General features: G+C 41.0%; 3 protein-coding genes and 1 non-coding gene across 4 annotated transcripts in view; all 4 read right to left on the bottom strand.

Moving 5' to 3' along the window:
* utrn (utrophin) overlaps positions 1-1,604 on the bottom strand; it is a 163,933-nt gene extending 162,329 nt beyond the window's left edge. The window contains exon 1 of the mRNA XM_075459716.1: positions 1,190-1,604. The gene's annotated coding sequence lies outside the window, so the exon portion shown is untranslated. The remainder of the gene's footprint in view (positions 1-1,189) is intronic.
* Positions 1,605-4,035: 2,431 nt separating this feature from the next.
* Positions 4,036-4,118, bottom strand: trnal-uaa (transfer RNA leucine (anticodon UAA)). Its single transcript has one exon. It is a non-coding gene; the product is annotated as a tRNA-Leu (tRNA).
* Positions 4,119-5,621: 1,503 nt separating this feature from the next.
* Positions 5,622-7,727, bottom strand: LOC142375001 (syntaxin-11-like). The gene is made up of 2 exons (XM_075458908.1): positions 7,570-7,727; positions 5,622-6,963 (listed from the first exon to the last, which is right to left on the bottom strand). The coding sequence occupies exon 2, from the start codon at positions 6,956-6,958 to the stop codon at positions 6,065-6,067; it is 894 nt and encodes a 297-aa protein (XP_075315023.1). The 5' UTR covers positions 6,959-6,963; positions 7,570-7,727; the 3' UTR covers positions 5,622-6,064.
* Positions 7,728-9,049: 1,322 nt separating this feature from the next.
* On the bottom strand, positions 9,050-12,009 carry stx11b.1 (syntaxin 11b, tandem duplicate 1). The gene is made up of 2 exons (XM_075458733.1): positions 11,794-12,009; positions 9,050-10,793 (listed from the first exon to the last, which is right to left on the bottom strand). The coding sequence occupies exon 2, from the start codon at positions 10,689-10,691 to the stop codon at positions 9,795-9,797; it is 897 nt and encodes a 298-aa protein (XP_075314848.1). The 5' UTR covers positions 10,692-10,793; positions 11,794-12,009; the 3' UTR covers positions 9,050-9,794.
* Positions 12,010-13,460: the final 1,451 nt, after the last annotated feature.

Here is a 13,460-nt window from a genome sequence, read left to right as displayed (position 1 = left end):
AAGAAAAAACATCTTTAAACTTGAAGGATTGACACCAGGCCAGCTCGACCTGGCACCTTAGAAAGAGCAGTCAAATACTTCCAGCTGGTCGAGACTTCACTTCTTTACAAGAAGCTGGGGTTTTGGGGTTTTTTTTCCATAAGGCTGCACAATCTGGTGATCAGTTTAGGAAAAACCAAGAGTTCTATCTGCCAAAAATGTTTGATAAAAGGTGAAATGGTTTGGGGTTTTAGCCAAATAACAAATGAAGTCTGGGTTTGAGAAGACAATAATTTTGTCTGGACTGTGAGTTGCTGTGAAGGGCTCCAGCTTTTGTTTGTTTTCTACTAAAATGAAACACACATGAAGCTGTGGTGATGCACGTACATCTTCCAGTTAGGACCTGAAGTGAAACCATCCATCACAAAGTCTCCACGTGTTTGTTTTTGATCTGGTTGGAGGTCAGCTGCTTCTGTGGTTTGATTTTGTCCGGAGCATCCTTTCATTAAACTCTTCCCTGTTAACTCCCAGCCTGCTCTTACCATGAAAGGAGTTCAGTGTGGAAGTTTTACCAAGCGGTACACAGCGAGTTACACCTCTTAAAGAGGGTGATGTAAGACCCAAAAATAACTCAAGGAAAAAGACAGCCCCATCTGTCTTGCTGGTATCTTTACAATTTCAGTTCCTCTCTCTGCTGGAGTTGTGACACCCAAAGCAAAAGAAGCAAATGGATACAATCTGCCTGATCGATCCGAGGCTCCAGAAGCTGTTTGTCACAAAGTGTGGGACAGCACTTTCTAGTTTGGCTGATTTAGCAGGAGCATAGCAGGAGTGACAATGGATCATTTGCGTGGTTTAATGCATTTGAAGCACAACTATGCCCCCTGCAAAAAAAAAAAAAAAAAAAAGGCTTTTGAACAGGGACATCGGTGGTGGCCTGGTCGAAGTTAATGTTTTATCTCATGTGCATGACCGCAGCTCTGAAGCTATTTAAATTCAGGCTGCAGTGTGCACACCAACAACAACAACCTCGGCTAACTACGCGCAGAGTCCCAGGTTAAGCAGAGCCAGGTGTTTCTCTCAGTGTTTTAGTTTTAGGTAAGCGCCTTGGGTCTGGAGGCAAACTTCACAATAACGTGATGTGTATCCCGTTGATTCAGTGATTAACGTTACAGGTCTGAGGCGTTTCGTGGATCCAGATCAGACTCACCTCCGCTGTCACCGAGGGGTCAGAAGACGTGTTCCCCCAAAGCAAGTCCAAAATGTGCGGAGTGCGGGTAGACAACTTGGTCCAAATGTTCTTTGGAGTATCAAACAGCCAGTTCATTTACGGCATTTTCACCGAAGTAGGAGGCGCACAAAACTCGGCTAATGTTACCAGAACCGTCCTCGAGCGCATCCAGTCCCCACGATGTACTCCCAAAAAAAAAAAAAAAAACTCTTAGAGACGCCTTTTTGCTGGGCAACACGAAGAAAAGCACAACTCCCGATGTCTTGAAAGTTTGGCTCTCTGATCGTCTGTTGAAATCGGAGAGATGACCATTAGATTTTTACAGGTGAACACCGCAACGCTGCTCACGCAGGTCCCACAACTTTGCTGCTTTCTTGACTCTTTCTCCCTGTTGCTTCTGGCAACGTCAAGTTACGCAGAGCCGGCTGCGTTCATTTCAGAGTAAAATGAAAAGCGATCCGAGTCGCGGCTGCTGTCACGACTCGCTTTAAACAATTTGAAATGTTTTGCTTTACAAGTCTCTGTTGGGGAGAAAGAGGAACACGGGAAATGTTATCAACCTCCGATTCAGCCATATTCGTGATAGCTTCAGAACAGTTAACACACCAACGGCCATTGAACTTTTATTTTGAAGGCCTTAACCGGAAACGCGGTGCACATTGATGTCACATGATGACAGTCCTGAACTCTTCCCTCGAGCTGTAAAACTTTTCCTGACGCAGAGATGGAAACATGGCGCGGTGGCTGTCACGTGACGTAACACCAACAAAACCAGTGACTCCGTAGAAAACAATAGCCAACGATAGTAACCCAGTAAAAACACCACTCGTTTGTTGTTGGCGTTTTCAAAACACACAAAAAAAATTACTTTTAATGGAGTTGTTAAACTTAGCCTCTAGATCCAACATTGGAATAAAATAAAAAAAACTAAATTAGCATATTTACGCAAAAAGTTATTAAAATGACAACTGTTTACTTACTTTTATCATATAATGTATTATATCAGTACTTAGAGGGACATCTATAAGGGACATCTTTATTTGTCTTTATCTACTGTAAGGGGCAGTATAATATACTTATAAAACACAGTTTCTATTGATGACCATTTAACATAATGCAGAGTATGTATTGACTGACACAAGAACCTGGAACAAGTATAGTGTGTAAAAATAACAGGAAAAGTACTTCAGATGTGTGGTTCTTGAGAAGATTAACTGCATTCCACATCTTGACTGCTTATCACTGTGTTAAGGACACCAGCCCATGACAACTCCTGGAAATTACTGGATATCCTCTAGATAGGCTAACAAGTCTTATGGATGTAAGTTTGTTGTCTAGTTTCGACTCAGATCTAGGAGCTTCACTTTCCTTTGAGACCCACCCATATCAGCAATCCAGTAAAACAAATTTCCATGAGGGGGAACTCTGTTGCTATAAAACCAAACCATGCAACTGATATTATTCTTAAAGTTAATGCATTCAGTACATTCAACAGTCTTATTAATAAGAAACTTTATCTACATAGCACCTTTGAAACACGAACCAAAGGATAAATGGAGCATACCCAATAAGTTGTGTTCAATTATCATTATCATACACTCTTCCAGCCACTGACATGACACATAGGGATATTAGCCCGAAAAGCAACAGCTTCTCAAATCACAGGAACTAAATGACATATTGGGGCCATTAGAGGAGAGTCTTAGAGGCTTTGGGGGTGCAGACATGTCAATCTCCTAATGTAAACTCGTTTCTCGGTTGTCAGGGCTCCTGTGCGGACGCTTCCCTGCTCACCCCAAAGAAGAAGCTCAAGTTCACAAATTAGCGCTCTCTCTGGGCCTCCAACATCTAACAAGTGACAGCATTTTTGTTTGCAGGTCAGTAGGGAGACCACGGGGACACGTAACAATGCTCACAGATAAACTCTCAGGCACATTTTCAAAGATTGAAATTTAAAAAAAATTAAAAATGGGGCTATTCAAGGCCCTGCTTGGCAACCTTTACACACAGCTACAGACAGAAATATGTCACAAACTGCTGCATGTGCTTTACATTTTTGCAGTCACTGATTTTGTGGACAAAGCAACACAGAAGTTTTGATTTTTATATATATATATATAAGAGCAATTAATTGTTGTTTTTATTTTCCGGGAAGTTTTTTGTCTTGTGGCAGAAACAGATGACCGGATAATGATGAGCGTAAAAGACATCGCCCTGCAGTGGAATTACAGGGGTGAGTATAGGCCTCATGGAGGATAATGCTGGACTACAGCCCAGGAACCACAACAAGGGCTTAAAGCGCCCTCTTCTGTCCACATGGCGCATCTACTCCTAAAACACGTATTTAAGACACAATAATTTATTTAGAAAGAAAAGCAGCACAGAACGACTTATATTCGAAATCTAACATGCATTTTGTTATAACGGTGGAATAAATGTATTGGTGACATCATGTGGACTGAAATTGTATCTACCAGCAGAAAGTAACTTCTATAGTCAATGCTAGATTTCTTCCTATGATTGCATTTGTTGACTTTTTCAGCGTCTTTAAATAAGTATCATCATAATATTTGCCAATCTTGGCAAATACATTTTTTACCAAATTTGACAGATTCGTTGAACAAAAATATTGGATTACTAAAACGCACTACAATAAATAACACAAGTTGTAGTTCCAGGGAAAGCTCTTAGTCAAAACTGACAAGCTTTCCCATTTTTGGTTTCGCTTTTCAATTTCTGTAATCAGCAAAGAGGACATATGTGGAGTTTCACTGAATGCGAACAGTTTTGCAAAGATCTTAACAGAAATTACGCAAAAAGCTTGCTACCAGGAGTGGGGTTCGAACCCACGCGGACATATGTCCATTGGATCTTAAGTCCAACGCCTTAACCACTCGGCCATCCTGGTGCACACATCATCTCCCGCCACAACACCCCGTTAAAAACGGGGTTTAGTATACCTATATATTTCCTCATGATCGTATGTATTTCGGTCTTACCACCGTTGCAATCTAATAATACATCAGAATAGCAACATATCAACATTGCTGAGCACACGGTCATGAGTAACTCGTGATGCTAGCGCATTATTAGCAGCGAGTAGCTAACTCACGTCTGAATACCATGCTAATGTCTTGCACTACGATAAGAACGCTGCTACTAGTTCAACAACCTCTTTTAAAAAAAAAAATAAGTGACTTATAGCTATATAATCCAAAACTAAAACATCCGTTTTTTAGTTTGCGCGAATATTCGCATTATATCTATCGCTGCCACACAACTAGGAAGATGGTTATCTAATCACATTAGCATATGCTAACCGATAGCATAAGTTAAAACAGGCAATGAACTGAAATTTCTTCGCAAAAACATACAGCAAAGTGATTTTTTTTTTATTGCTGTACGTTCAGACCAAATGTAGAAACGAAGCAAAACAACTCAAACACTGAATGGTACTCCGGAGTCATTCGTGAAGTCATGCATCCACAAGTTCCCAAATATAGTCCTTGCAAACTTCAGAGACTCGAAGTCAATTACGATTATTTCTGCCTTCTGAGTGGCAGAAGCAGGACAGGCGTGACCAATGAATGTTGTTCTTGGGGGGGGGGGGATTGGCTTGGTCATATAAATAACTACGTTTACTCTTTCCATAAAGTTTTTCTCGTGGATTTAGTCACTCTAGTGCAAGTGTTAAGACTGAATCATAACTATCAAGGAACAAACCGATTTAATCAATCGGCTATGAAGAGATTTTGGCAATTCAACTGTGCTTCACATTATGCATTAATTCTGTTTTTAACTATATTACCACATGACAAATTCACAAAATTCCCCAAAGAAGGAGTAATTTTGGTCTTGACAGGTTGAATAGTTGCTTGCTTATTTAGGAGTCATAACCAAATAATTAAATTGTATTAACCACGGCACTAATTCACCTCTAAACTCAACACACTTGTTAATGTGACTGTGCTAGCTCCAGATCCACATGCCATTTTCATTGAAAGGTGTGAACCACATTCCAGAAATAGCTTTGTTCATGATAGTGGCACACCAGACCTAATTCTCTTGCAGGTTTCAACAGTTTGTTAGTTTCTTGATTTATTTAAAGTGGTTTCCGCAATTCTTAAGTAATTTACTTTATATATTATCATCTCTAATTCTATCGAGACTTGTTCTTTATTCTGTCTGATAAGCACACCATTTGTGAAACCTACCTGACCGGCCCTAAAGTTGTACGTAGGCACTCAGCAGCTCATAAATCAGCACTGTGTCACTGTAATTTGTAGATTATTTCCTTACTTCTCCTTCTCGTGACTCAGGTGGTTCCAAGTGTCTTAGAAACACGCAAACTGCTTTCCCGCATGACCCAAGTCAGTCCTCGAGAAATTAAGCCGATGTTCAGCCAAAGACATTTATTTTAAACCAACAGCATTTATTTGGTGAGTCAGTAAACAGCTTAAAATAAAACAGTTTCAGCTAATCATTCTTCTTTTAAGATGTAGGATTCTTTCTCTCTCACACACACACAGACACACACTCAAACATACATATTCATTGGTTGTATTCTGCGATCATAGTAACAGTATACTGTAAATTAAGTTTCGACCAGCCTGCAAGTCCAAACCTCAAACAATTTTTTCCATCACAAATCAGTTCCTATGATCACAAATCAGAGCATCACACTCTCTACAAAGCTGTCGCCAAGTGTCTCTGTAAAGGCTGTTGTTAGATCAATTTAGAATATTTCACATTTTTTCTTTAATTTCAGTACCATATGATTATTACATGATATTGATTTGAATTTGTTCAATTACTCATAAAATTACATGTTGTTAAATCAAGTCGAAAAGAGGTTTAGTTGAATCTCCAGCATGGCAGGCAGGGGCAGCACTGCAGACAAGGATTTTTCCTCTTGTATTGGATGGCCCTCTTAATGTTACAGTTGAATTTTTCAATATGTTCCTCGGTGTTGCACACATGAACCTCGATATTGTTAAGCATGGATCCTTGCTCCTCCACCAGCGTGGCCATTTGCAGGAACAGTTCATGGACCTCCTTAAGCCTGACCTCCAAGTCCACCAGCTCCTTGTGTCTGCTTTTGATGTCACACAGGGCTAAACGGCATGAGTGTACACCTTGTGGCTGAAGGCTCTGGGACAGTTCTGTCCAGCCCTCACCACCTTTATCCACTATCCCATCTAGCTCCTCATCGTTGATGTTTTTACCCATGATGGAGGCCTGCCTCTGGATCCTCTTTCGACATGTGTTCCTCTGTTTCTCCTCTGCCTTATTGTAGTCATACATGGCAGCTTGGAAGGCACGGGTCAGCGCCTCATACTGAACACGGGCAATGCGACCAGCAGCAGAGTGGGCGCCTTCCTTCTCCTCCAGCTGGCTGCTCTCCTTACCCAAGGCCTGCAGACGGGCATAGAGAGCCTCCCCACGTTGCTGGATTCCTCTGGCCATGGAGTCAGAGTCCCTTTTCAGAAGGGTGAGCCGGCGTACGGAGGTGCCATAGCGCTCATTGTGGGCACTCAGGCGCTGCACCTCCAAACAAATCAAGGAGATCTCCTTGCGTATGGACTGGGCCTTTTCCAAGATATCGTCAACATTTGGGGAGTTCTCAAAAATGACTGCCTGTTGAGACAATGTCACCTTGTCTTCATCGTACTCAAGTCCAGAAAAGTCTGCGTCGTCATCCTCCTGGTCCTCAATGATGGTCTGCAGTTTCTCTAGCATGTCCCGCATTGTGCCTGAGGGACCAGTATAAAAGAAACTCTTGGTTATATCCTGACTACCCAAATAGCATATCCGAAATACACAGCTAGATTAGTGTGCATATAAATGACTAATTTACTGTGCTGAGGGGAAATTTCAAGACCCACTCAAAAGTAATGTCAGTGTTCCAAGTACAATTGATGACAAAAAATCAGTTATCAGCTCTCAACAATGACAGCAGTCATAGCTCAGCGGCTAACTGGAATGTCTTTATTTAAACCAGGAACAAGGAAGACACTGTCAAAAACATTTTCTATGACCAACAATGAAGGTTGATTGCAGAGGAAACTAATCTATATATCTGAGCTTATGTAATACATAACTTTTGGCGATATCTTGCTGTAGAAAACCTTCAAACTTATGCCTGGATGGCACCTCAGTTGTCATATGTTCTCTATTTCAACCCGGGAAATCAATTTCCCCATTCCACCTTTTTAGAAGTTGCCACAATGTTTGATCTTTTTTAGACACTCTAACTCAGTCGTAGCTTTCAGAGCAGTTTGTTGCTCAGAGCCTTGATTAAAGAAAGAAAAAGAAAGAAAAAGAAAAATCAGACTTCATTCAACATTAAAGTTTCTTACCTCTTCTGATGGCAACAATATCCAAAGGCAAGTAAAGTCCTTTCAGTCTATCTCATTTAATTTGTTTTGTCTAAGGCACTTAAGAGAGCATCTTTCTATTCTGATGAGGGAATTCATCTGTCTGTTCTGCATGCGTGTGACTGCCAGTCCTTCCCAGCAGACATATAAGAGACTTCCTACTGAAATACGATCACTTCCTTGAAGATGATGCTTTTTTTTTTTTTTTTTTTTTTGTCACTATGTTTCTCTTCAGGGATCGGGTTTCTATTTGAACTATTTAACTATTTCTTCAATTTTTGTCAAATAAGGCATCCAGAATAAGCATGCGAGAGAAATATAATGATAAATTGCACCTATAACCACTGCACAAATGAAGAAGAAAATATTATGTATTTGCACAATGATTGTGAGCAATGTTGTCGAGGCGAGGGAGCCTTAAAGGAATCAACAGATAGCCTGCAACTAAAGTTGACTTGTCAACTTTTTTCAGTGGTGATATGGATTGTATTTAATCATTGGCGATATATCCTCCTCTTGAGCTCCTCCTCTGCTGTGGGGTACCCGCGGAATCCATTTTGTACCCACTCCTATTCATCATTTATACGTTTCCACTGGCCAGATCTTGCATAAACGTCATTTTTATTTTCACTGTGATGCAGATGACGTGCAATTATGTGACCCCACTAAATCCCAATAGCCCTGATACTTCCCAAATTTGATCCTGTAAGATTGAGATCACAATGTGCATTTCGAAAGATTTTCTGCAGCTTAGTGACTCAGAGTCCCTGATTGCCCCAGCATTAGTTATATTACAAACTTTCTTCAAGGTCGAGTGCCTTAACAATCTAGATGTCGTTATTAACTCTGAGTTGTCCTTTGACACTCAAGTGGACAAAGTCCTGCAGCCCTGTCTGGGGCAGCTGAGGTAGTTTTCCGGGGTCGGGCCTTTCATCTTAACCTTGCCAGTCTGGAGAAGGCCATCCTTGTTTTTTTGCCCACAACCATAGCGCACTATATTCTCTCAGTAAGGGAACTATACAGAAATGCAAAAGCTTAAACTGATGGAAAATGCTGCTGCCAGGTCTTTAACAGGTACAAAGAGAAATGACCATATCACACCCTTCACTGGCTGCTAGTGTATTTTGCAATAGATTTGAATATTTTACTGCTTGTTTTTACGTTTTTTTAAAGGTTAGGTCTCAGTCGACATAGGCAGCTTTTTAACCTTTCTTAAACCTGAGATCATCCTGTTGAGCTGGGACTTCCTGGCTAATGATGATCAGACAGTTAAGCTCGGTGTCCTCATTTTTTTATGTATTCTTAAGGCTCAGTTTTATCAGATAACTCTTTAAATATCTTTTTTGACTTTTAATGTTTGCTCCCGATTTACTTACTTGCATTTTCCATGAGGTACTTTGTAATGCGATTTGGAAAAGTGCTGCACAAATAAAGTGTTATTCTTATTACATCAATATGAAACAAGAATGAATACAGACTCATGCCATATTTTAATATTTTATGTTAAATATAATACACCAGAGGAAGAATACAACAATCAGATATTATCAAGCAAAATGTCATTAAAAGTGGCACATAAACAGTGTGATCGCTTGATAAAATCTGAGAAAGTAACAGGGAAGAATTGCTTGGTTATTACAACCAACCATCCATATGCAGGAATGAAGAAATCCTTAAAACTCAATCAAAAACAACTGAATTAAACAATTTCTCAAACAACCTTTCAACTTTTTGTCAACAATGACGTCTATTTTACCAGTACAATGATACATAGTGACTTTAGGTCAAGAATTGTTTGAGTTATACATAATAAAGTAGTTTCTTGATTCAAGAGGACCTCTGAAGTCCTAAGGGCCAAAAAACTGTACCAAACTATTTCCAAATTGTCTTAATCAAATCTTAGTCATGGGGCAATGAACTGTGATTTGAGATGCCAGTCTCAGATCCTTCATACAGACATTGATTTAACTTAAGTACAATTTATCTGCTGTGCTTTACAAAAGCATTTTGTTTCACAATCAATAGATAAAATGATTTCACCCTATATTGTTCTTCTGGAAAGCATCTTCTCCACAGCCCATATTCATAAATACTTTGTGACAATGAGAGCCATGTGGTATTCATATACAGATGAAGCTTACTCTTCTTCTTTGTTTGGACAGCACTGCTTATGACACCATCCCTCCACTCATCTCTTTTTCTCGTCCTTAGTTGTAGCATGGGAAGCAGCTGCAAAACATCTTTTTAAATGGGTTGTTGCCGTCATGACGCTTGGCTGTGCGAAGTTTGACGAGGACATCTTGGATGTCTTCGTCAGTTTTTTGAACGTTGGTTTGGATGGCGTTCACCATGGGCCCCTGCTCCTCTACCAGCAGGGCGATGTCCAGGAATACCTCATGAATCCCCTGTATACGAGTCTCCAGGTCCACCAACTCCTGGTGGCGCTTCTCAATCTGGGACAGAGCTGATCGCGCCGTTCTACCTTCACTCACAACATTATCAGTAAAGATGCTCAACTGGCCTTTCTCAATCATCTCCTCCACATCCTCTCCTGTCACCTCACGCCCCACTATCTCCATTTGCCTCTGGATCTGGGCTTTGCAGTTCTCGCGATGGTTCATCTCGGCCTCATTATAGTCAAACATGGCATCACGAAAACCATTACTGAGGCAGGCATTCTGGGTTCTGGCGATGCGGGTGACGGCAGAATTTGAGCCGTGCGCTTCTTCTAACTTGTGGGCTATTCCGTCCATGTCACGCAGGCGTGCGAGCACACCCTCTGCTCTCTTCTTTATGTCAGCACCTATAGCATTGGAGTCCCTTTTAATTGTGCTCATGGTGGTGATGCCCTGGAGCATGCGGGAATTCTGCTCACGAAGCCTTTTCACCTCAACACGGATGAGCTGGATCTCTCGATGGATTTCTTGAGACTGAGAAAAGACCTCCGCCAGTGCAGGGCTGTTGTCAAAAATGACGGCCTCATGGGGCAACTCCTCCTCCAGGTCGACGTTACTAAAGGAGTCAGAGACAGTGGACTCGGCATACTCCAAAGGCTCAATGTTGTCATCAGAAATGACCTGCAAGTGACTTAGTCTGTCCCTCATGGTTGGGCTGGAGAACAAGTAAAGATTACAAATTTCAGGATGATTTTCTTTCTCCGATTATTGTTCTGCTGCCACACATTGATAGCAGCGGTTCATTCAAATCTGTAAAGAAAAAGAAACATGAACTTGAGTTTTATAATGCTTTCTGAAAACGACAAAAAGATCCACATGCAAAAACAACAAATAAATATAAAAATAGATAGTCTTTTGTTGAAACCGTCATGCCCATTCAAGAGTATTTTCCTTCTTCCTTCCCACCCAGCACCTGTGACTAACCTAACAGGTTCTCCAGAGAATAATAGGTGTTGTTCCTCACCAAACTAGTTCTTTCAACTCATGGATTGTCTGACGTCTTCAGCCGGGCAGTCATTCTAACTTTTAACCTAAGTAGGGGCATCAGATTCTGCACATCAGATAGAAATATATCTTTGAGTTTGAGAAAATATTCAGAACAAAAACCCTCTAAATGAGCTGAGGAAGCTGGTGACATCATCAAAAAGGATCTCAGAGGCACCTAGGCCCATCCCCTAAAACATATTTGACTTAGTCATCCCTGCTTTCAGCTGAGAACAACACATCTGTGATCAGAACACTTCTAATATAGTTTTTCACAAGTTTAAAATCAAGTGGACACAATAGATAAGTGCCTGGTTTCTGAATTAATTAGACTGCTTTGCATCACCAGCTTGTAAATAATCACTTAGGAGTACTGTGGTCAATTCTATAGATTTCTGACAGGATTTATTCAGCTGATCTTGAGCTTAGAATATTAAAATGGAAAATGCTAACAGGTAACATCCAAACACAGCATATAAACCAAATACCTGGTACAAACACAGTAAACTTCTATTTGTAATCTAAAAAAACAAAAGCCTATTTCAAAATATATTTCATAAGAATACCTAATTTTTTAAAAATATAGAAGGGATTTACACAAAGTATCACCACATAACTATCAATTGTCCCCCATATTTAGGTATAAACCCCAGCATACTCTTGAGGATGTAATCATTTCATCTTTCATTCGTCGCTTCCTTACCAACGAATCTGAAAGAATTCTCGGTCTCATGCAGGGTGGCGAGATTAAAGGAAAGATCCTTACCCGTTTGTTTTTTTTTATCTGCAGATATCAAAGTTTGTCCCGTGGTGTTTGGCGGCTGCAGTTTCCCAGCAGCATCCTCCAGTTCTCAGGTGGACTGCACTAGACTGAGTAGAAAAACAAAGAGCCTCACATGCGTAACGTATTTATCTTTGGAGCTAAGGCTGGAATTCTCCTGTGGCACAATTTGCGCCACGCCACGCAACTGTAATGGTGCGACTTGAGGAATGAAGACCGGTTTGTTTGGCCTTGCGGTGACGCAGCATCCCCGCAGCGTCAACTGTGTCGACAAGGCGAGCAATCAGTTTACACTTGTACAGCTCATCTAAGGAAGAACTGTTTGTGAACGTAAACAGAAGCTCGTGTGCTTTTGACGGAAGTGTCCACCAGTGTATCACAGTGACAACATGTGTACAGCCATGCTGCTTTTGACCCTTAAGCTGCAGTTTCTGTGGAAAGGCTCCAGAAAGTTTTGGGATTTCGTAGTCGTGAGATCCGATGACGTCAGGGAGCCGAAAGAGCCGTCCTGTGCTGAAAGACGCAGACTTGGAGCCTCTTAGCCACGCCCAAATGACTTCCAAAAAGTATTCTGTCTTGGGTGTGTGTTGGGAGAAAGCAGCGAACTTGACAGACCAATGCTGTTCAACCTGCTTCTTACATATACGCACTTGCTTGAACACACTAGTAGCACAAGTTTGCTGCTCCAGGTTGTCAAAATCCCAATAAATTACCCTTCACAATGTTCACATTAGATATACTTTTGAGGACAATATCTTAATTTGGGATTATTGCACACAACTTTTAGAAAGATGCACTTTGGCAACGTAAATAGCAGTGTAGAAGCGTTCCATTGAGATACGATGAAACCTTTAAATGGCTGCTTCTGCATCTGCTTGGGCCCCGGGACCACCAGCACAGGATCCACTTGAGTCTGCTCACGAGGCAACGGTTGTGGAGGACGACATCCTTGCTCCACAGATTTCAAAGTGAAAGCATGCCTGGTGAGGTGGATTACTGACTATCTACAGAAAGACAGTGCTCTGGTGCATCTGACGCTGATGTTAGTTGTACCAGACCACCACAGGGAGCTGTCATCCTGCAAAAGTTTAACTTTGGTCCAGATCTTTATCAGAGTTAATGCTGAGGGACATCTGATCCTCATATGACTAGTTTGGACAGGACATCTCAGGCCTCCAACCCTCCACTCTCTTTCTTTGGTGCCGGTTCCATAACATGCTTTTGATTTAAATGTGACCTTCTTGTCAAAGGTGATGACGAATGTAAACACATAATGGTAAGTGAGCTCCAGAATTACCCTAAATGACCCTTGGAAACACTTTACTCTAAATCTCTCAGTGTGGATTTTTAACTTTTGGTTAAGGTGGACCCACATGACTTCTACTTTTCTTGTGAATTATTGCTCACAACTTTCCCTTCTTCAATCTGATGCCTTCAGGAACCCCTGGGATTTTATATGAAAGAATGCTCAGAACAGAGGAATCTTAAATGATACACAAACACTGTGCAAAATTAGTGTGTACTCATATGGTTTATTTTGAGCATACTAAGCAGTTGAACTTTAGCAGCGACGAGAAAGCAATGGAGAAAAAAACGCATCAGCACATAGTTTGAAATGAATTGATTACATTTTTAGATCGTTGCCGTATGAT

Source organism: Odontesthes bonariensis, chromosome 24, assembly GCF_027942865.1.
Source record: "Odontesthes bonariensis isolate fOdoBon6 chromosome 24, fOdoBon6.hap1, whole genome shotgun sequence".
Classification (NCBI taxonomy): Eukaryota; Metazoa; Chordata; class Actinopteri; order Atheriniformes; family Atherinopsidae; genus Odontesthes; species Odontesthes bonariensis.
The sequence above is the reverse complement of the archived record's forward strand: the minus strand, read 5'-3'. Positions and strand labels throughout refer to the sequence as shown.

What these genes read in the sequence shown, in the direction of transcription:
- stx11b.1 (XM_075458733.1), bottom strand. Translation starts at nt 10,691, where the DNA reads ATGAGGGACAGACTAAGTCACTTGCAGGTCATTTCTGATGACAACATT.
- LOC142375001 (XM_075458908.1), bottom strand. Translation starts at nt 6,958, where the DNA reads ATGCGGGACATGCTAGAGAAACTGCAGACCATCATTGAGGACCAGGAG.